Source organism: Chaetodon auriga, chromosome 20, assembly GCF_051107435.1.
Source record: "Chaetodon auriga isolate fChaAug3 chromosome 20, fChaAug3.hap1, whole genome shotgun sequence".
Classification (NCBI taxonomy): Eukaryota; Metazoa; Chordata; class Actinopteri; order Chaetodontiformes; family Chaetodontidae; genus Chaetodon; species Chaetodon auriga.
This window is the reverse complement of record NC_135093.1, coordinates 5327718-5350437: the sequence shown is the minus strand read 5'-3', so window position 1 is coordinate 5350437 and position 22720 is coordinate 5327718. Positions and strand designations below refer to the sequence as shown.

General features: G+C 44.7%; 1 protein-coding gene across 1 annotated transcript in view; it reads right to left on the bottom strand.

Annotated features, from left to right (window-relative positions):
* Nucleotides 1–217: 217 nt before the first annotated feature.
* kif19 (kinesin family member 19) overlaps nt 218–22720 on the bottom strand; it is a 32391-nt gene continuing 9888 nt past the window's right edge. Inside the window, exons 3-20 of the mRNA XM_076760743.1 lie at nt 13132–13242; nt 12924–13011; nt 12125–12261; nt 8490–8615; nt 8181–8375; nt 5717–5863; nt 5483–5605; nt 5210–5366; nt 4918–5092; nt 4511–4709; nt 4108–4378; nt 3883–4007; nt 3610–3773; nt 3414–3519; nt 2456–2579; nt 1929–2317; nt 1368–1536; nt 218–1280 (exon numbers count right to left, since the gene is read on the bottom strand). Coding sequence (XP_076616858.1) covers nt 1153–1280; nt 1368–1536; nt 1929–2317; nt 2456–2579; nt 3414–3519; nt 3610–3773; nt 3883–4007; nt 4108–4378; nt 4511–4709; nt 4918–5092; nt 5210–5366; nt 5483–5605; nt 5717–5863; nt 8181–8375; nt 8490–8615; nt 12125–12261; nt 12924–13011; nt 13132–13242 — 2934 coding nt within the window. The 3' untranslated portion in view covers nt 218–1152. The remainder of the gene's footprint in view (nt 1281–1367; nt 1537–1928; nt 2318–2455; nt 2580–3413; nt 3520–3609; nt 3774–3882; nt 4008–4107; nt 4379–4510; nt 4710–4917; nt 5093–5209; nt 5367–5482; nt 5606–5716; nt 5864–8180; nt 8376–8489; nt 8616–12124; nt 12262–12923; nt 13012–13131; nt 13243–22720) is intronic.

Genomic DNA, 22720 nt, shown 5'->3' with positions numbered 1-22720 from the left:
AGTTTGTAACATTACATATCCAGCCAGCAGAAAGCACCATGAACGAGTCTTCATCTTATTTTACTGTAGAATATTTCAGTCTGAAGTCCCAAACTGTTCTGAAAACAGTTTCAGTGTAAGACCTGACTGTGTGTTGAAAAGAACGCACAAACGCAGCAAGGTTATGAACTAGGATGACAAAAACTGACGTCATGAACTCACGTGTGCAACTTTTCACTTAACTCCTTTGAATTTATTTGGGTACAAATAAAAAATGTACAAAATAAAGCATAGAAAGTAGTAAATATGAAAACAATGACAACAACATTAAAGGAAAGGCAACAGTTAAATAATTCCTTAAAATTACAGGCAACTAATCTGGAAAAGCAACTTGAGGTACTACAAGTCTACACAAACAGACATGACACTGAGCAGTGACGTTCGGGTCAGAAAAGGCAGAGACCTGCGCCGTGAGGGGACAACATTGAGCTGGAATCCAGGAGTGCACAACAATCAAGATCATCAAGGTTTTTTACTCAAACGTCACCGTGTCATTGAAACAACATCACTACAAGAAAAACTGATGCTGAAACAATCTAACTGCAGGCCATTTTCTCATCGAGCTCTTTTCCCTCGATTCTCATCTGCATCATTACTGCGAGGCTGACCCCCACCAGCATCCCCCTTTAGCTTGATGTTTCTGGCCTTCACAACAAGCACTGAAAACGACCAAACTGTATATACTCATAATGCACAAACATTAGCACAGTGTTGCATTCACATTGAGCTTGACACCATCCTGACGTGACGATAACACACAATCCAGCAAGCTAACGTGGAAACACCTGACAGGACGGAACACGCGCTGTACATCGAGCAATCTTTGGCGTCCGTAGGTCTGAGCCCGTCAGCGCCGCCGCTCAGCGTCCACGCCAGAGCACAGAGGAGACCTATGCGGAGGCGTCCAGCTGCTGTCTGGTTCGTCTCCGGCATACTGTCTCACAATCTTGCCGAACAGCAGTCACTGAGGGGTTACTGTTCATTTTAGTGGGGGGGGGGGGGGGGGGTGGGTTTAGGTGCTCTCAGTTCTTGAGTCGGAGGGAACGGTTCCCCTCCAGACTCAGCCAGTTTGAAGTGTCAGTGCTGGTGCTGAGGATAAATGTGGGTAACGGCTCAGTGTCGGCGTGTGCGCTGGCCCCCGGTGCCTGTGGTGGTGATGTAGAGGAGGGGCTGGGGCTGCCGCAGCTGGGGCCCCCGCTTCAGGTTATTCATGTGGGCTGTGGAGGACTCCACGTTCAAGCCTGCAGAGAGACAATGACAAAACAAAGCTCAATGAAGAGTGAGAGAAGAACGTCACTCGGTGGCTCAGGCAGTGGCGGCGGGCTCACCTGTTTGCTGGCTGTTGTGGGGCGCCCTGACTTTGGCGAGAGGAGGGACCCCTCTGTACTGGGGGCGGAGCAGGGGAGCCTGGGGCTGGCTGTTATTGTGGAGATGGGGGTCTGATGTGCTGTCCAGAGGACGGAACCTCTGAGCGTTGGTTGTCTTGGCTTGAGGCAGCTGCAGATGAGAGGAGGAAGAAATTATGACACTTGAACTTCTCTAAAAGCCGACGGCAGTCTAAAGAGGTCCTGCTGAGGGTTTGTGGATCACAAACAGAAAATATAAGATTAGGGAAAAACAGGCCAAAGGGCCAGTAAATGCCAGTGTTGTCAGTTTCTTGAAGTGTATGATCAATAATCTGGAAATCTACAATTTTACTAGTTCACTACTGTCTCAATGGTGGTCTGGACCATGCTAAAAGGTTTATTATACTATCAAAGGAAACACGAAGAATTTTTTTCTGCTGTCTGTCTGTGTATTTATCAGTGGGCTCTGATGTCAGACAATGAAATGTGTCCTTCAGAGTGATAAAAAATGTAACGCTGCTACAATAAAACTATAATACTCACTGCTTGGCCAGTGACCTCGAAAGAGCGTGAGCGCCTCTTCTTGCGGCGAGCCTCGAAGTCCACTTCGCGGGGCGTCTGGTTCTTGGTGGCCACCTGACGGTAGCGCGGGCGCGTCCAGGTCACTTGCAGGCCGGGCCCCTCGCCTGTGCTGCTGGACAGGTTGTCGTCCGAGGTGGCGTGTCGGAGCTCGGGGCTCGGCTGCCTGCCGCGCCGCATTGGCAGGCCTCTATGGGGAGCCTCACTCAAAGAGAGGCTGCTCTTCTGCTTCTTGGGGTCCAGGGGAGAGGGGGGAGGGGGCAACCGCAGGACGTCCACCTCCAGGGCTTTGGAGCGCCGACGGGCTGCTTTTACCGCAATGTTCTGGACCCCCTTTAGGATCTGCTGGCGCTCTGTGGAGGCGCAGGAGATGTTTCTTATTTTACCTCAGTCACTTTCTTTACTCAGTTGTATTTACTTAAACACCAATACGATTTTTAGGAACCAGTCTGAAAACTGGATTGTCCCTCCCTCTTGTTTGAACATCTTACCAGTCCGTGAAAGGGGGATATCAGCCCCGGCCTCGCTGCTCTCGGGCGATGAGTCCAGGTGGCTGCTGACACTGTGGCTGAGGTGGCTGTAGCTCAGAGAGCTCTCGGGAGCCAGCGGCTGCAGCTGCAATCACAAGATTCAGAGTGCCGCATTATGATCAGACATTCGCTGCAGTCCTCAGCCAGATCGAGTGTCTTAAAGGGTTGGTTTGGATTTTTTAAAGTAGGGCTGTGAGAGCTACTTATCCACAGGCAGTACAGCAGATGACACACCCCGGTTTGGAGAAGCAGACTGGAGTACTAGAAGCTAAGCAACGTACTGCTGTGGACAAGTACGCTATGTTTAGAATATTTTCACCGCTCTAACTCACTGCCTGAGAGCTCTTTCCGACGAGGAACTGAAGCCTTTACAACCATCTATGCTCTCTTCAAAGCCACCAACAGTAATTTTACCCTGCAGAGCACGACAGTTGTTGGTCTACTGCTGCCTCGATTGGTTAGTTTGTCTGTGTTATACTGTTCAGTATAAGTACTCAGTATAACTCTTCCTTTAATCACTTGTGTGTCCCTTCAAAATGACATTTGGGGCATTTGGACTGACAGCTCTTACTTCCTGCCACATCTGCACAGAGAGAGAGTGGATGGAGGTCACATTATTTCAAGCCTGGAACAAAGACACAATTCTGCCGGTCTGCACATTTCAGCAGTGAGAGCTGAGAGCAGAGTGGATTTTTATTACAGTTTATGCTGGAGTTCCTTTCATGGAGCTGCGTGTGCTGAAAATGAAAATGTTCTACCGGAGAGAAATGAGTTTAATTCAAACAGGAACTCACATTGCTTGAAGTGAAAAGCAACACCTGACTAGAGTGTATTAATTCACATCATGGTGCAGCTCTCAAGAGCAGCTACTGAACTGGAATAAACCAGCACTAATAGTGCCTGTTAGAATGATCCTCACCTCTCTGCTGCCCTTCCCGTTAATGTGGATGGGAGGCGGCGTCATCACGGCCGAGTTTTTCATCTGCCTGGCGTGAGGGCTGTTCTTAAAAACTCGGTTATTGTCCCTGAGGCGGGGAAAGAGACAGATAATATCAGTGTGAATGCAGCCGTTGTAAGTTCTAAATGGGAAGCGTGTGAACGAGACGTCCTCTTACAGCTCAGGCTCAGGCAGAATGGGAGGCAAGGTGTGTCTGCGGATTTTGGCTTGGCCTCGTCTGTTATCAGAGCACATGTTGCGCACGCTCTCCTGGTCTGAGTCCATGTCCTGCATGTTGTCACGACCCTGGCCGGGCAGGGTGATCTTGGGCAGAGAGCCCTCCTGGAAATGAAAGCAGAGCAGCAAGTATTGGTGTCAATATTGATCCAGGCCTCCCTTTTAATATCTCTATCATTTAGATTGTTCGTTTGATCTGTCGAGCGGGGGCTACCTTGATGGTGGGTCTGGTGGTCACTTTATCCAGGGCCATGGCTCTGTCCAGCTTCCTCTCATCCAGCTCCCTCATGTACATATCATACAGCTCCTGGAGGTGTGGAGGTACCAGCAGACTGTGGTCTGGAACACACAGACACACACACGTAATTCAGTAAAGAGACGTTCATTATGAGAGACGTTAAGGCGACAAGGCTGTTCTTTGTGACTCTGACAGACTCACCATCAATGAACTGTCTCTGCTGCTGAATGATCTCGTCACACAGGTGTCTGTGCTGCTCGAAGCGCTGCACCACAAAGTTTTTCTGCCGGATGACGTTGTCCTTGAGCAGCGCGTGGGACTGCATCTCGGCGTTCTCGATCTCCAGCTCGTGGACCTTGCAGAGGAGGCCCAGGACCTCGCGCTGCTCCTCTGAGCTCACCCGTCGGGGCAGCAGCTCCTCCAAGCGCCGCGCTCGATCCCGAAGCTCCAGAAATCTGCGCTCGAGCAGCGCCTTGAGGATGAACGAGAAGCAGCACATTTTGTTTGTATGTAAAAATCACAGTCAAGCCTCAAACTGTTTATAAAGCACGAGATGAAGTGGTTAATTTCTACATTCTCCAGAAAAAAAGAGGAGGAATCGCACCTTCTGCTTGTGGATCTTTTTCTGCTCAGCCATGAGTGTGACCAGGGTTTCTCGGGCCATCGCCACCTGCTGGGTCTCTGTGCTGTCTGGAGGAGACTCCGGGGAGTCGGAGTCCTTCTCGCTTTCGTCCTTATTGACGCTTTCCTTCCTCCTTTCAGCCCGCCACTTCTTCCTGCGCCTGCTCCGCTCCTGCTCCCAGCTAGGAGACAAAACACAGCGTGTTAACAGCCGGCAGTGATTATATGTCGTCTGGTTTAGAATTTACAGCCGGGTCATAATGATCACTTCCCTGCATTTGAAATAAACATATTTTTTGCTTTACAGTTGCATAAAATATACAGAAAAAGACAAACTGGTGATCATAGTTATAATCATCTGCTAAATTTTCACGATCCTGACAGCCGTACTCTGCAATGGTTAGCAGGTGTTTGGAGGTGTCGATCTGGATCTCCATGTTGCTGTTTTCCAGCTCCATCAGGCTCCTCCGGATCTCCATCTGCTGGCGGAAGGCATCCAGGAGCTGCTCTCTCAACTGGTCCATCTCCGCCCGACTCTGCTGGCTGGAGTGCGCCTGGACCTCCGCTACAAGTGCAGACAGAGTGAGGACATCGTCACAACCAGGCAGTGTGGAATACAGATGTTAGACAACAGCTTCAGTTGGCAGATGTTACTCATGCACTGCGCCGTGCAGGACTCTACCCTGGACGTGGCGGATGTCAGCCCGGTCCGAGTTCAGCTGGCGGCTCGCCTGATCTGCGATCTTCTTCTTGAGCCGCTGGATCTCGCAGCGCAGGTCTGAGATGATGTTGGTGTACTGAGCAATGTGATAAGACACATTAATCAGGTTCTTCTTTACCTGCAGACACAGAGACGAGAAATACTTACATACTTGACACTGAAAGTTTTTAAATGTCTTAATTTGTGGCTCTGACTGTGAACATTTGGAGGCTGAACGGTGACGCCTGAGCTCACCCGTGTTCGAATGCTTTTGGCACGGTCGGCGTACGTCAGCGTGTTGCGAGACTCCTCGAAAGCCACAGAGGCGGGGCTAATATGGGCAATCATGACCGTTCGGCTGTTCCCGCCCAATGAGTCCTGTCAATCAAAGACATCAGAAGGAAACAAAACACATGAAATATATCTGAATCACAGAATACAGTTATGATATCCTGAGTCGCTCCCTTGTTAAGACTTAAACTGCTGTACCTTCAGTAGTCGAGTCAACTTGCTGTCTCGATAGTTGACATACTTGGTTTGGTTTTTGTCGCTCAGGGCGTTGATGCAGTTGCCCAAAGCCAGGAGGGAGCGGTTGATGTGGGCCCCTTCCTTTAAGCGCTGACCCCTATTCTGAGTCTAACACAGAGACAGACAGATCGATAACGTTTGAGCTGAGAGGAAATGCAGGGAGGGAGAGGTGGAGAAGGACATCCAACAAAGCTCCCAAGACAGAATCGAACCAGGATCTTTGTGAGCACGTGATCAGAGCCTTAAAGGCGACTTCTTACTATGAGCAATGTCATCCCACATGAACACAGGACTTTCTGATGAAGTCAGAACAATTTCAGATATATCACCTGAGAGATTTCTATATTTCTTCTTCTCTCTGGTATGAAGTAGGATGGGCTCAGATAGGATAAGGTATCAAAGCCTGTCGCAGTCTCCGAGCTGTTGCTGCAGTTCATCTTGACTTTAAACTTTTCACTAAATAACACTATTTTTTCTTATTTTTTTCAATCTTCATTATTTGTTTAGTCATGAACATACATGAAAGTAAAACCACATTTTCAGGGGCTTTAAACTCATTGCCCTCCTGGGCTTCCCAGCCTCTGAGCCGCCTGTTTCTTTAAGAGCAGTTGTCATCTTTCCACTCTTGCCCAGGAGATGGCATTACCTCCTGCGTTGGTCTATTAATACTTGGCTGAACTAAATCAACTTTCACCAGCCTCATGGACTCCTCCTCTTTAGAGTCAGAGAAAATGTTTCCTGTGGCCTCTCGTGACAAACAACTCCCTGCTCTGCTCAATTACTAACGGAGGCCATGTGTGCTGTTCATCAATAGTATGGCGGTGAACCTTTCACACAGTCTCCATGGTAAATAAGTGCTCTCACACGCAGACTGTTTGCATGTTGCTCTCGTGGTGTGCAAGGACGGGGCAGAGTTAACACGGAAGACAATAACAAGGCGTTCATCTGACCAACAAAAGCAGACTCAACTTGACAACAATGGACTGAGCAAACACGTCTCAACATCCTCACTTGACTGCTTAAAAGAGAAGGTCAAAGCATAACGTAAAAGATGAAGCTACAGATAGTTTCCTGTCTTTTAACACAGGCCAGCTCTGCTCCACACAAGTATCGACCGCACTGGAGAGACGACAGAGACAATATTCTCAACAGAGCAGCTAATGATGTATTTAGCAATTTTTTCCTTTTTTGTTTACGTGTTTCTTTTAAAGGGTGTGTTTTAGTGTTACCCCGTACATCCTGTATGTGTTTTTACTTCTTGTCACTTTGTTTGTATAGAGAGAGGAAAAAGGAAAGGGACATCAAGATGGCACCAACTGTCTTAGTTAAAGGACTATACCAACATTTTTTGGCAAATAAACTGTTTGGAGGGGCAAAGATCTGAATTCCAGTTTAATGGGATGCTGAAAAATTATCTGTACATGTGATGGAAGAGTGTGCTGCTGAAGGCAGTCCATGATCGAACATTTAACGAAACCTAGTGTTCCTTTTTAATGTGTATTTTCCCCTTTGCAACCATTGTCACTCTTCTGATGAACAAACTCTTTGATGCGTTGTCATGGACAAAACATCACATCCTTAGACAATTTTCAACACCACGTCCTGCACTGAACATGTTACTCAAATGAAAGTAAATGAATGTATGAGTATAAAGTTTTATACTGTTCTGTGGTGCCATTATTATTGCTGATACAATAATATGAAGGTAGCCTTTTATTGTTGCAGCTGATCAAATTGGAACTTGTAATACTTTTATATACTTAGGGGTAGTTCTATTTACAAAATGCGTTATATTTCATGCTCATCATATTGCTTGTATGTAAAGTCTTCATTTGGAAAGTGACCGGTAACTGCAGCTGTTAAATAAATGTAATGGAGCTGTAAGAATAAAGTGGCATGACATTGAAATACAGTACAGTGAAGTACAAACAGTGCCAATGTCAGTTTTAACTTCACCTTTGTGAAGCTGCAGGTTGCTGTGTTTCACTATAACGTGACGCCGTGTGCCAAAAGGTTAGTGTATTACTGTAATAAACTGCATCGTGGGCCATAATGGCAGATATAAAGAGGCTTTTATTAAAGTCTCCTGTGGTTTATGGGAACCTCAGTCCTCTGGCCTGTTGTAAAGACTCGCTGCCAAACATCCCCGGTGAGCAGACTGCAGTCCCGTCCAGACACACTCACAAAGCAGACCCTTGTGGTTTTGAGGTTATACATGTGTAATGCGTCTATACAGGCTTAAAAGGAGCAGTGTATGTAACAGGCACATCAGCCAAGTCTCTGAACTTGAGTGTGGCAGACGAGTAGTTGACAAAAGTGAATGCATCCATTTAGATACACAAATAAATTATCCACCTGTGCAACGACCAATTAGACATCATTTTGGACATTTAAACACCTCCTGACTGAGTACATACGCACACACCTGCGCTGCTCGTTCGGAGCCGGCGAGGTCGATCATGAAGAGGCGTGCAAAGCGGACCTCCTGCAGGACGTCTCGACACCGGCTCTGCTGCTTGACGGCCACCTGCAGCACAGCATGGGAGCGAGATGACGTCTGGTTGGCGGCTGTTGGCTCCTGGGTGCGCTGCTTGTTTCCCTTCATCAGCAGCTCCATGATCTGAAAGCACACAGGTGGAGCTCTCTGTCATGTGTGGTCCAGTTGTGCTGGATGAAATCTGAATGTTTTCGATTAAGATAAATGAGAAGTGCACAGTTAGGTAGTTTGTCTAACCTCTTGTGCGTTGATGGTAGACACCTCCGTGATACCTGCAACCTGAATCACTCCTTTAGAGTCTTCTCTCAGGTCCAAGAAGCCAGAGGAAGGGTTCAGCAGGTCACGAATCATCTCATTGTAGATCTAAAAAGACACAGACAGAAATACAAAATCCTTAGCTGAATGCACCTCAAATAAAAATGGAACAATTTAGCAACGAGTGTAGTTAAGTATAATACAAGTCAGATACATGTAAATGTTAATGCATCTGCTAGACATCCTTGAGTTAAGCCCCTCTGAGTTCTAGACATGAATCAACTGAAAGGTTGTTTATGTCCATTGAAAAGGCTCCATTCAGGCTTTCAGGCCTCCTACACAGACCCAAACCTGGTACAAAAACAGCAAGTGCTACATTTTCAGCAACTTGTCATTTAGAAACCACAGCTTGCTGGGTGGCAGGCTGTCATCAGCCGGTGTCAGCGCTCTTCTTTCAAAAAAAGAAAATTCAGGTGATTTCTCTGGGCTGACGCTGATGGTGCAGCGAAAGCAGTTAAACCCACATAAAAGCTCAGAGCAGGAAGTGACATCCTGGAAAGCGACCACTGGACGACAAACCACTGGGAGGCTGGAGCTGTAAAGACACTTCTTATTTGTCAGCCATGAACTCTGAAAGGGGGATGCTTTTACTGACACTGACAGTTGGATATTTGTAAAAATATTTTTCCGTCTGCACTCTTTCATTGCTGAGAGTCTGAAGCCATGCTGGCGGCTTGTGACGCTGTACCCAGGAACAATGGTGCTTTCAGCTAAATGCTAAAGTAAGCATGCTCACATGCTCAAAAAACAATACTGGTACGTACAAAGTTTATTATGTATGTATCAGTATTGTGTTTCTATGCAAACTGTGCACTGAACAGAAAGTACAGATGAGGCTGATATCATCAATTTTGAAGGCATATTTGCACCAAATGTCATGGAAAACCATCCGATAGTTGTTGAGATATTTCAGTCAGGACAAAAGCGGTGGACCGACCAGCAGACTAATATTTCCATCCATGACGCTAGCATACAGTAGCTAAAAAATGTTCTCCTTCCACTGAGGTTCCTAAATGTGAGAAGAGTAGGCAAACAAAACTAGAATGGCCATAAAAGGAGGCTTTTTTTTTATCTGCACAGAGTCTATCTATCTGTATGTGTTTCCGCGCATGTGTTTCAGAGATTGCACGTGTGAAAGAGAACGTGATTTGTTCAAGAAAGGGAGCAGATGTGTGCACATCGCTCAGTCAGGCTGTAAAATGGCGTTTAACCTCTTTGTGGCGAGGCGGCAGCGGCAACAGATTGCTCCCTGGAAACAGCAAACACACACGTCACACGCAGCCTGTGTCAGGAGTTCAATGCTGGTCAGAGAACATCCAGACTCCATGATTGGCATTTTAAAAGGGAAAATTTCCCTTCCACCCACCCACAGCGCTACCAAAGAGCTGAGCTTTAATAACATTGTCAATCATTGAACATAATGATAGCGTTTGGCAGCAAAAACACAAAATGTAATTTCAATGTCTGACGCAGACCCTCCTGCCGGCGGGGAACATTTGTACCCAGCTGCTGACATGGTGCCATTTTTGTTTTAGGTTGCAGACTTGATGCCCTTTTCATATATGCTCTTTGTATACAAGGTTAAATTCATCATCTGCCTTTTCCTTTCTCTCACAGCACTTTGGACAAATCTGACTCGTTCTCTTCTCTACTCACTCTGCCAACCAAGTAGCTGTTCATGTTTTCAACTCATTTTGTCGATGCTAATATATATTTTTTTCTACCTAATTGCAGAGAACATCAAATCTCTCCTGTTGTGGAGTTAACAATACTATCATGCCTACTCTTGTCACGATGGGCTGCTGGCAGATGCAGACAGAAAACACACTGCGTTTCAGAATGTACACATTCACTGGACAAAACAAGAAAACAGCTGCTGACGGGTTTTTTCTACTGGTGCCTGTTTCTCTTTGTTTTTTTTTTCTTTTTACAAATTTGTCGTAATGATCAAGATGACAGATCTTAGAATTACTTTTGTAGTAGTGTTGGAGGAATCTGATTTGGCTCCTCTTTGCATGACTGATGCTGAATAATCATTGTGAATAGCGTCATCTTTTCATATCGGCAGAAATGTTCATTTTGGGCTGATACAGGTAAGAGATGATGCTGATGTTATCATGCATTCCAAGAACCACCTTCACTGTGTGCGAAGAGCTTAAGGGCTTTGTCCTGAAACACGCACTCTGAGCTGTACCTGCTTCTCAGTAATGATGTTTGGAACCAGAGCCTGCAGACACACTGAGAAACGTCATCATCAGCCTGCAGTCTTGTCTGTGTTTCATCATCCAGTGACAAAGGCAGAGATCAGGACCTCAGACCGCACTGCACCTAACAGCACTGTGTGCAACAAAAGCACCAATGCACCTGTAAACTCACTGTGGTGTTTGACGAAGGTGTACAACCTTTGTGACCATCTGCAGTGGAGCTGAGGCGACAGATAATGGTATATAAGAAAGACAAACATTCTTGGTCTTTACAGAAACTGTGAGTGATGGTCTGGTAGCAGCGTCTTCAATATGTCTCTATTCAAAGATGAAATCCATGTAACGGCCTTGACACAGCAAGCTGACCTGAAAGAAGTGAGGCTAACAAAGCCTGCGTGATTTCAAGCTTTTAGTCACCTCATTTCAACTCATAATTTTTTGAAAAAGGCTGCACTTAAATGGCACAAATGTTCATTCTGTGTCCGCAAGAGAGAGATGAATCAGTCGATAGAATACTACGGCGCGACGAACAAAACAGCTACCACGAAATCTACTGGGAACATAAATCGAAACAAATGTTGAGGAGTTTCAAGTGGCACTGGTGTGCTTAAACCAGACAAAGAAGAAACAAAATACATGAACAGATGAGACAATATAACAAATAAATGGGTGGAATTACTGCTTCATTTTGCTGTGACAAGACAAGTCTGTCACTAACTGCCTCCACTGATCACACAATACGTCCTGTATCTGAGTTCTGTTTTCAAAATTTAAAAAGATGGGAACTTTGTTTTTCAGGAAGCTTTTTAACAAGGCAACGAAGACAAGGCGGCACTTTTCAACAGCAATTCAAAAAGCAATTCAAAGCGCTTTACATAAGACGTAAACGAAGCATCGAGACAAGACATAAAAGAAACACAAAGCCTATAAAAACACACATATACCAGCGTGGAATTAGTCTGTCCTGTAAAGTGTGTTGTTCTGTGTCTACAGGCCAGCTCAGCTCATTTCACACGTGAAACCAATGCCAGCCTAAAGTAAAAGGACACCAGCGGTCTGCCTGCAACTGGCATTAGCTAACAACCTCAGATCTTATCAGTGTGAGGAGACGATGTTGGAATGAGAACTTCTTATTGAGACGTTGACAGAAACAGAGATGGATAAAGACAAATGTGAAGATATCAGATGGAGTCTTTGAACTCTGACTAAACTCTGTAAGTGGCTACAACACTTTGAGCCCCACTTCAAAGTAATTTGGAGATGTGTCATCGATGTTGCATAAACTAGATGTTTGTGTAAGTCTGTGAAGAGAATAAATGTGTGCAGACGAGCTGCAGAAGAGGAAATTCTGACCTCGAGATAGGACATGGAGACGCTGTACAGCATGTCGTCACTGGTCTCCTCAATGGCACGGAAGAGGTCGTTCAGCGTTCGAACGTAGATGCCGGGCTCCTTGTCTGTCCCCAACATGGTGTACGTCTTCCCACAGCCTGAAAACACGAAAGGCCTCGCTTGTAGTCCCAAACCCACAGACAATTATCGTCAAACTCTGCAGCTCCCCACAGCATTTTAGTGTTTATACTGTGTTCTCAACCAAACTACCCCACGAAAGTTGAATGCTAAAGCTAAAGGCTGAGTGTTTATTGTGTCCTTATGACTGAAGGTTCAGGATGTGCCATCTTAATTTGGCCTTGGCTGACCTGACTTGTTGCATACGGCGCACTCACACACACACACACACACACACACACACACACACACACACACACACACACACACACACACACTAAAACCCATGTGTTTACTTCCCTACGAGCAGAGACAAAGAGCTGTGAGTCTCTGAGACAGATGGACAGACAGAAGGCAGAAGAAGTCAGCGACACAGACGGGTAACTTGATGGAGAAACGGTGCCAAAACAGTCTTTGACAATCTGTCTCTACCCACAGGAAACGTGGGAGGTAAAGCATGACTCATTTTCTAATCAGACCCGCACTAAAGGTAAAAATCAAAACAGATGCAAAAAAGATGTCTCACCTTTTTCCTGAAAAAGCTAACACATGTAATTGGTGGTTGATACACCTTCGCTCAGAGTGCGTAGTTAACTCTGAGTGTTCTGTGCATCACACATCAGACACACACGCACACACTCACCTGTGGGTCCGTAGGCAAACACGGTGGCATTGTAGCCTGATATGAGGCCCTCGATCAGCCCTCTGGTTGTAGCTCGGTACACCTCCTCCTGCACAGGAAGAAGAAAACAAGGACTTTAAGTGTACGTGGATCTTGTAGGAACACTAATGTTTTGCCACATTTGTTTCATTTAGTTTGTGTTTTATTTGAACTTTTATTCTTGACTGACCTGACTGGCAGAGTAGTCAAACGCCACGTCAAACATGTACGTCTTCTCCCTGGAGCGGTTGGCACGCAGGATGTCGTCCGGGTCCTCCATGGGGTCCATCAGAACCACCATCTAATGATGAGGAGGAAGGCACACATTATGAGAGGGTGTTAAGTCTCCAGGCCCATCCTGATGTCTGAGCAGCCAATTAAATGAATGATATGTCTCTCGTCAATCACTGTGGACAGTTAAGATAATGAGCAAATGTTCCCTGAATCCAGTGAGCTGAGGTTTGGCCTGAAAATGTGGGAAAAGTAAATGACCAGAAGAACAGCTGGAACATTACTGAAATACAAAATTACTGTCCCACTTAAATTCTGCTGGGACTGGATGAACCAAAGATCAGAAAATGATAGTTTCTCTGGGAGCTTTACTGCGATCATTTACTCTTAGATTATTCTGGGTTTTATGCATACCTGCAAAAGGGACATTAAAAAAAGCAGGTACAGTGAACAGCTGGAGCGTCGGCTGTCAGGGTTAGCTACCATAAAAATGCAGATGGCTCAAATAATCAAGGCAAACTTCTCTAGCAGCATTTCATTATCAATAATTGCTGGATGTCAATGGGAGCTGTTTTCTCCAGTGTACAACAAGATGACAAGAACGGACACTTCATGGTACATATTTATGTATGCAAACATGAATCCATTCAAGCCATCTGCCATACTCTGAATCCTGTTTATAGAACATAATGGCCAGACCATCAGCCCACGTCAAGCACATTCATACTGCAGCATCTGGAGACGAAAGTCTGAGAACGCTTAAAAAAAAATGTGTTTTTGTGTATCTGACAGTCTGAACAGCAGAATTATTGTATATAAGAACACATGGAGACTGATTTGTCTCATTGTTCCTATTGTGCTGTTTGACAAAGCTCATAAGCCTGAACCGTAATCATCAGCAAATCACGGCATTCAACAAGAACATTTCAGGGACAAACTCTGAAACAGCACAGCGCAACATCAGAGGAAAATATTATAAAGCTGCAGGCAAATCTGAGTGGGTGCACCTGGCTCAATAGGTTGTTGAATCTCACGCTATGCAATCGGCAGAAAAGTCAATAATAATAAAGAAAACAAGACTGTGTAGATGGCCCTTGATTTCATTTCAGATATGGCCGTGGGGCCGCTGGCTGGAAGTCTGCCAGCTCGTTCGGCTGATCAGCCCCGTTCAGCGGTGGACCTGGAGAGTCCTCTGAGGCCTGTACCGCTGAAGCACCCGGCTTGTTTGATGACCCCCTCAGCCACTGAGCCGCTCACTTTGAAGCCTCTCAATTGAAATTCAAGAGGAGAGAGAGGTCGAGGGAGGAAAGACGAAGGGGTGGGAGAAATCACCGCAACACTGTTACTTGTTTTTCCTTCGAGTTTACTCCTTTACTGGGCAAGATGTGTTTTTTCAACCTGTTTTTTTTTTTTTTTTTTTTAAGACTTTATTCCCTCTATGGGATGACACAAGGAAGCACATGAGGACAAGACAGTAGCATGTGCAGCAGCGTCCTCTTAACTTCCTGCTCCTCCTCTAACTTTTCTTTGCGCTCGTCGAGCTTCAATGACGTACGAGTTCTGATCGCATTTCACAGGAAAGATATTGTGAACGAGGGAGTGCGTCTCTTAGTATCAGAAGCACTTAAGGTCAGAGGCACTTAAGCCACTTAGTCTCAGCCAATCTGATGACCTTCAGAGGCACTACGCGTCTAGTCAGAAGAATTAGTTTGTCAATAAACGGCAAAGGGGCAGAGTGATGAGGATTGACCAGAAAATGTGTCCACATTACGTTGCGTGGCTTGCACCATGCAAAGCTTTTGCCATTGGAAAAACATTCTTACATCGTGCAGGTTGCCTCCTAATTGATTCATTAAATTGAACAAAATCAAGAGGTTTTTTTCAGCTTAGTTATCCACCGTCTTTCCAAGCATGACAGCACGTGTTACAGGAGCCCACTGTCAGGCATCTGATGGCACAGACACACAGAAAATGCACTGGAGGAAGAGAGCTCAGGCTATTTTATAAAGATCATAGGCTGTTATATCTGATTCCAGCAGTGAATGTACAGCACGTGGTTGCTAGTGAACTATCATAGAAAACTGATTAGGATTTCGTAGACTTCATAACTACATTTTGACCCAACTAAATAAAGTGTCTCACATTCAGCAGGGACATCTCTTTAATCACTGATAATCAATATGACCGTAAATTGTCACAAGCCTTGTTGGCAAACAACAAAATTGTGAATTACAACCATCATCTGGAAAGCAGCAGCTGGTCTCAGCAATTCACAGTAAACCTCTGTTCCATCACCTCCCACCCCATGTGATGTCTAATATTGTGTTTCATTACAGCAGAAGGGACAATTTTCCTTTTCCATCTTATTTATTTTCATTGTCAGACAACTGCATGAGTGTAAAGCAGTAATGTGATTGTGGCTCATGCAGTTAAATGCAGGAAGTAACTGCTGAGCTGCTGCAATCAAGACCATCAATCAAGTCGGTGTTTTATGTTCATAAAGTCATCTGACAGCATAAACCTGAATACAGATCAACGACAAGGCCTGCAAAGCAGAGGTGGAGGAAACAGAAAAATGGATTCTTATTGCTTGTGACTGTGAAAAAAAAGCATCTCCGTTGTCCAGTAATTACTGTTGTTTTTTTTTTGAATTATTAAAGTCTGACATATTTGAATCTGTCTGGTCACAATATCCGGTGAAAATAACTGCAGAGTTAGAGGTAAAAATATTCCAGCTCTACACGCTGTTTTCCCCGCTGATTCTCTGATATCTGCCCTCTCTCTCGCTCCTCTCTCGCTTCATTGAATTAAGAGCTTATTTTGGTGAGTTTCATTTTGTTTGTCAAGTTTGAGTGAAGCGTGTTTTACGATGATAAAATCACTGTTTCTGTGAATGGAGTCTGGTGCCTTTGGCGAGAGCGATGTAGTGTCTGTTTCTGATTAAACAAAAAGGATCTTATCCTTTAACAAAAAGGTTTATCTGTAGAAACAAACACTTTTAGTGGACGTACACTGACGTTGTACTAGCACCTGGAGGGATTTCTCGGCTGCCAGCTGCAGCGCTCTCTTTCAATACTGAATTCTTCTTGCCTCCATTAGTCACTTGGACACAGAGCAACATTTTGTGGTGTGAAAAACATCAGTTGCGTGTGGATGCAAGGCTAAACCTGAGAGATAATTTAACCAGCTTAGTGTGAACATCACCTGTTACTATATGCATGGTGTGTGCATGTAATTGTGTTCCCTGAGAAAGCTGATGAGCATGCAACAATGCTCTAGCATAATTGCATGTACAGTATAGGAGGTATCAGATAGTGTGTGCAGCCATGCACAGTTTGCATGTGCATGCACTTGGGAAAATCATTAAAGGCCAGGGGTGTTGATAACACCTCTTGTGTCGTCTGTCATCTGCGTTTCTTGAGTTACAGTACCTTTCACAGCTCCACCCATGGACATCCACACACAGCAGCTGCTGCTTAGGCGGATTCTGTACCACTAATTTTCTTAAAGCTTCTGATAAGACTAAGGTGCTGGCTGTAATGACACTACACTGTGTGACAGCATAAGACTGGATGTCTGGGCATGTGCCTCAGGGTTTTGATGCCAATAATGAAGTAAAGGTAACCTCGCTGAGTTTAGACTTTGCCAACACAGCTGCCCTTCACAGTAGACTGTCCTCTGAGTTCAATTAAGAGGCTTCTGAGCAACAAAGAGTCTGGGGTGAAGTCCAGGTCAGTCTTAGCTGTTAAGTCCAGCGTACAGAGCAGGTTAAGGAGCATTTGGAAACATGGCAGTCTCATGGAAACCATTAAATCTCACACACAGCCTCTCTCCTTCTCACACAGTTGCATGGAAACATGTACTCATATACACATAGCAACATGTGCTCTGCAACAAGTCTGTGCAAGCAGGGTGGCAAAGTGGCATGACTGACCACAGGAGGTGAGGCCAGCACACACCCACGCCGTGTGCTTGGGTGTATGCATGAGAGGAGGTGTCATCTGCTGGTTTTTTATACTAAAAACGTTAATGGCAGCTCTCTTGATCTGTGTGTGCGCACTGATGACAGCAAAGGCTAATGGTAAAACCATGTTGACACGAACATGAGAAGAATTTAACACCCTTCAAACATCATTTCATCATCCAGAGTGCAGCAGTTTTCAGAACGGCTGCAATAGCTAGATGATCTACAGAACAGTTATCTGTAACTATTTTGATAAGGGCAAAAACTTACTGTTTCTAATAGTGCTGAGCAATTCAGCAAAATATTATTAAAAACACAACATTGCTAAGTGCAATGTCCAAATTGCAGCAGCTGCAATTTTTGAATAAAACTAAAATGTGTCACAACATACCATTACGCTGGAAATGAAGCAATATGGTGCCTCAGAGATGCCCCAGCCTACAAATCAAAACCTCCAGGTGTAAGTGAACATGCTTGTGTGGTACAGACCACAGTAAAAATCATCATTTGTAGACCTTATCATTCAACCCAAGTTTCCAGCTTCTGGTTTTCTTACTCTTTCATAAAAGCAAATTGATTATCTTTGGTTTTTGTGCTGTTCATCCCACAAAACAAGATTTGCTGATATTTTACTCAAAGAAATTATTAATCAAGAAAAGAATTGGTAGATTGACAATGAAAATCACTGTCAGTTGCAGCCCTCAGTACAAGTTACTGAGGTAAGTGACATGTCACTTGCTACAAGCGACTGGATAAAGCCCATGATTCATTTCTTCATGGACTGACATCACAACCACAGATCCAAGCAGGATCTGATGAACGCAGGGATCAGCTGATCAAACTGGCCATCAGAATCAGCCTTGGAAAAGCTCGATTCATCCCTATTATTTGCTGTACTTGAATCATGAATTCAACAGGCTTCAAACTAGACTCTGAGTCAGTGGACAGCTGCACAGCAACCACTCTACAAACACAACTGGCACAATACAGTAAACACATAAGACCTGATAAGATTAATGGAAATGTCTGACTAGTTCTGGAGTCGCTGCTAATGAACAAAGTAGTGGGCGAGCTGTAATTATGACAATGATTATTAATTACAGTGCGTTGGCTGTGGCTGATGCACAGACTCAGGTACATTCGTCAGCAGCCTATTTGTCTTTTTGCCTTTGTATCTATTTCCATCAATAATCATTTGACAGTTAAAACTAGGTCAGATAGAAACAGTGTGAGTCCTCAGCATGATCCCTCAACATCCACTATGGATGGATTCTGTCTGACCTTTCAGCCACTGGATCTGAACTTCTATCGGGAAAGAACTACCTGGTTCACTGGATCGGCTTGTTAACCGTCATCTTTCAAAGATCAGAATATTAGCAGACAAAGACAACTATGGTCCAATTCCAGAACAAATGTGGTGAGTGATGTCCAGGTCAGACTTTCCACTGGGCTCTAAATTGGGTCTTGTTGCTCTTTCACTGGGACCAATCACCCCTTTTTTTGCTGACTAATTCATGGGTGCCACTAAAGGAGACGTCAGTTTTGACAGAGACGCCTGAAGGACCCAAGAACCGCATGAACCGGTGAAAAGGAAAGCAATTTCCTGGTTGACAGCCTTCGTAAATGTGGTGTCATTTTTAACAGTTTTAATCATGCTGTCCCCTTTCACAATGGACATCACATACACATGCAGCCACTTTTCATTCGAGGGCTGTGCTTGACTCAATTTAACATGACCCCGGGGGCTGACAAAACAAATGGTCAGAGCGTGAATTTACACACTGTGGCTATGAAAAAAGAGGCTCCTAAAATATTCATGTCCTCACAAAGATCAGCCAAAGTCAAAACAACAGCTTGCTTATGCGGCGACATGAAACCAATTAGCGTGATGGAGTTATCTAAATGCCATAAAAAGCAATGGGGTGCGATGAAGCACCCTTGCCTGGTGCCTTTCTTGGCTGATGGGTTTTCTAATCAACAGGACCTGCTGTTCTGGTCGTTAAAGCAGCAGGGTTGACTTGGTTGGCCATCTTGCTGATTATAGCGCTGCTAGCTCCCACCGTGGATCCATAATTCAAAGCCTGGATGTGGTACTGTTTCACAAGCCAGCCTGCCCTGGTTGGTTCTCTTGCTCCACTATTGTTTGCCAAATGGCAAACGCTGCCAAGACGGCTAACAAAAGTCAGCAGCCGTGTAGACATCACCCTCTTTAATAGGCACTGGTTTCATTACACCTAAATAATGGCTCAGATCACTAATAAAATGACAAAAGAGCAATTGGACATCTCAATCATATAAAGGACCTGCAGTTCACGGGCCACCACTGACACACAAAGTTGATTTGAAGCAAAATTACGTGTTTTCCTGTCCATTCACGCTTCACTGTCAGCAAGTAAGACTGAAGACAAACTGAAGAAATGTCCCGTTAAACATTCTAAGTGTAATCAAGATAAACAGTCACTCAGCAGATGAACAGAGAGGCTATAAATTAAGACTAATAAAATGAAGAAAAAGAAAGCCAAAGTGAGGAGGAAGAGGGGAATCTGACCACCAGAGACCACCACAAGACGGAGGATGGAGACGGAAATGTCCTTTTTAAACAAAAACAGGTGGGGTCTGAATCAGAGCGATAGAGGCAAAACATGTCAAACCACCAAGACACACTGGTGTCACATTTTACTGCTTACATCTGTGTCCTGTCTTTATTGCTTTGGTTTCAAAGGCCGTGAGGTTACATCCTTTTTTATCAAGCTCATGCATGTACTGGAGAGATTTAGAAAAGGGCTTTTATGTGTGGGTCACATATCAGTGTGTCACATCTAAAGTGCATGTCCATCTCTGCATGCCGCTTTCACCCTGAGACACCATCCACTCTTAACCCTCATCTCCATGTGACATTTGTTGTTACCATGGAAGCATGTTCCCAATTCTGCTTCAACTGCTTTGTGAATCTGGATGAAACTGGGGATTGTCATCAATGATCCACCGAGGCTGTTTTATTTTCAATCGAGAAATTACTTTGAATTTTAAAAAACTGCACCAAGTCTGTGTGTGTGTGTATGCGTGTGTGTGTGTGTGTGTGTGAGTGGACAGATGGGCTCTCTCTGCATACATTTCACCATTTCCCCTTATCTTATCTTTAGGTTGCACAATGACATAAACACAGAGTCATTTAACAACGACATCTGTGTGAAGAATACTGCAGCAAACAAAGAACCAAGGTCACAAAAAGAAAGCAATCAAGTCCAGGCGGTGACCTTTACGGGGCAACCTTTCAAGCTGCTCTTTCAGAAACGCAACCGAAGCTCTGGAAAGTCCAACAGGCACAATTGCGGCTGGTTATCTGATAGAAAACCTCAGAGCTGCCCTCTCTGCACCCCAACAATGCCACTGTAGATCCCGTTTCAGGGGCGCTCCATGATTGGAGGTGTGTTGGATCACAGAGTACCTGATACAGGGTGACTGATAGCAAGCTCTGCTCTTCATTTGAGGTTACATAAGACGTCTGGCTGTGGCAAACGAATTCCAGATCAGCGCAGTCAGACGAGCATCGCTGTAATTCCAACTCAGACACTCATGTGTGCTCCTGCGCGTGCACGCACACACAGGTCTTTGCAATAGGATTCCCAGGATCGTATGCAAAGCAACAAGTGGTCTTGAAAGATCAAGAATTGTATGAGAGAAATCATCTTTCTTTCTGTCTTTCTACCATCTGTCCATTTTTCCTCCCTTACTGATTACCCTCACCCTGTTGCTTTGGAGGGCATGCAGCACAGATGTATTATTGGATAGCACAGGCACAGATGGTTACCAAGGAACAAGAAGAACAATACAGTAATTTGTCACCCGTGAAAACGATTAATTGAACTCCCGAATCTCAATTACGTGTAAAGATGTGGAGGATGCAGCGTGCTCTTATGTTGCTATTGTCAGTCTCTCCCTCAACAGGTGTCAGTGTGTCAGATGTTCTTATTTCAAGTAAGTGCAAAAATGGCAAATATTCTTGGATCCAAACCATAACCTGATCACCTTTTCATTGTTGGTATTTCTAACACATTTTATATTTCACAGCGTTTGAATGATCCCGCAAACTAACAGAAGACTGAACCAAAAGCACAACCTCCCTCACGTTGGTAATTAGGCTGATTACCAGCAAAGCCATTACTTATCCACTTGATGCCATCACAAACAACAAACATCCAAAGGTACACCAACTGGCAGGAAAGCTCCGTAGCTGGATGCCAGGGACTGGCTCAGGCTGCTGGCTAATGAAGGTCAGAGGTATTCTTGAGGCCCCGTGGTCTTTGTGGGTCAAAATCTAGCCACAGGCTGATTAATTAAGTGCCAGAGGAACAACTTAAGAGTACAGAGGAAGCTGTACAGCTGTGCCGTTGGTATAAAGGAACGAGGTCAAAGACGGAAATCTCAGGATTAAAATCAAGTCAAGCGGAAACTAGAGAACAGTGCCTCTATTCCGGTTGATGCACGTCCTTCATCAAAATATTCCTGTATGCTTGCCTCAAAATGAAGTAAGAAAAGTAACATTCCTCTATTAAAACTGTGAAATACCAGGTAAGATATTGTGAGTTTGGGGCCGAGCTATCTTGATTTTTCTCTGAGTAAATCTAGCTGTGCCTCCCTGTTCAAACAATAATGACCGCTCGACATCCTGTGATGTCGAGCGGTCTCAGCAGCTTCAGCAGAGCAGCTGGTGAGTCCGCTGAAACATCTCAACTGGGGTAATTGCTGCCTTCAAATGAAACGTGCAAGGTTCTAGTTTGGACATGGAAGTCATTATTTTTGATGTTCAGGCGGTTTAAGTCATGAGAATGCTGTTGCCAGGCAACTGACAGCAAAAGAAAATGGTGAATGACAGTTTTTGCATTTCAATAAAAGAGAGGGATTTACGTTTAGATAGAGATGAACGTGTATCATCCTCATCAGACGAATAATTTCTGCCAAATTACAACAGAACAGACTGATCAGCGTCAAACCAGTTCTAGCACTTTGAATGGAAATGGAAACGAAGCCAACATCTCATGTTTAGTTGTTCTTTTTCTATTGTAATTATTATATATCATGATTTATTGTATCATAATTATACACCTCTCCTGTGTTTGGTCTAATGGATTAAAAAAGGCTGAAAAAAGGCAGCGAAAACGTGCTGCACCTTTGGAAAGAAATGCCCTTGGCAGGATCCTTTCAGAAGGAGGCAGCAGCAAGCTGTGCAAGGACCCTTTCAGTACAGTGTCAAGTTAACTTCACACCCATGTCCACATGTAATGACATCAGTAATAGCAGAATGGTGCTAGACAACATGCTATTTTCAGGCATTTTAGTCCATTTTGCTTCCATCCGACATTATAGAGTGTGAAACACAAAAGCAGCCATTAGTGTTTTCAAGTAGCTTCAAGGCTTTTCTGGCCACAGCACACAATGAATTTTCCATAGGGTTTTAAAAATTCGCCGTGCTGTGTATTTTGTGGATGAAAGACCTCACATAGAGTAAAGAGAAATAGACGAAAGAACAGCCAGGACTGCTAGTCGCCCCATGAGACTGTAGAGCTCATTACTGAGAAAACAA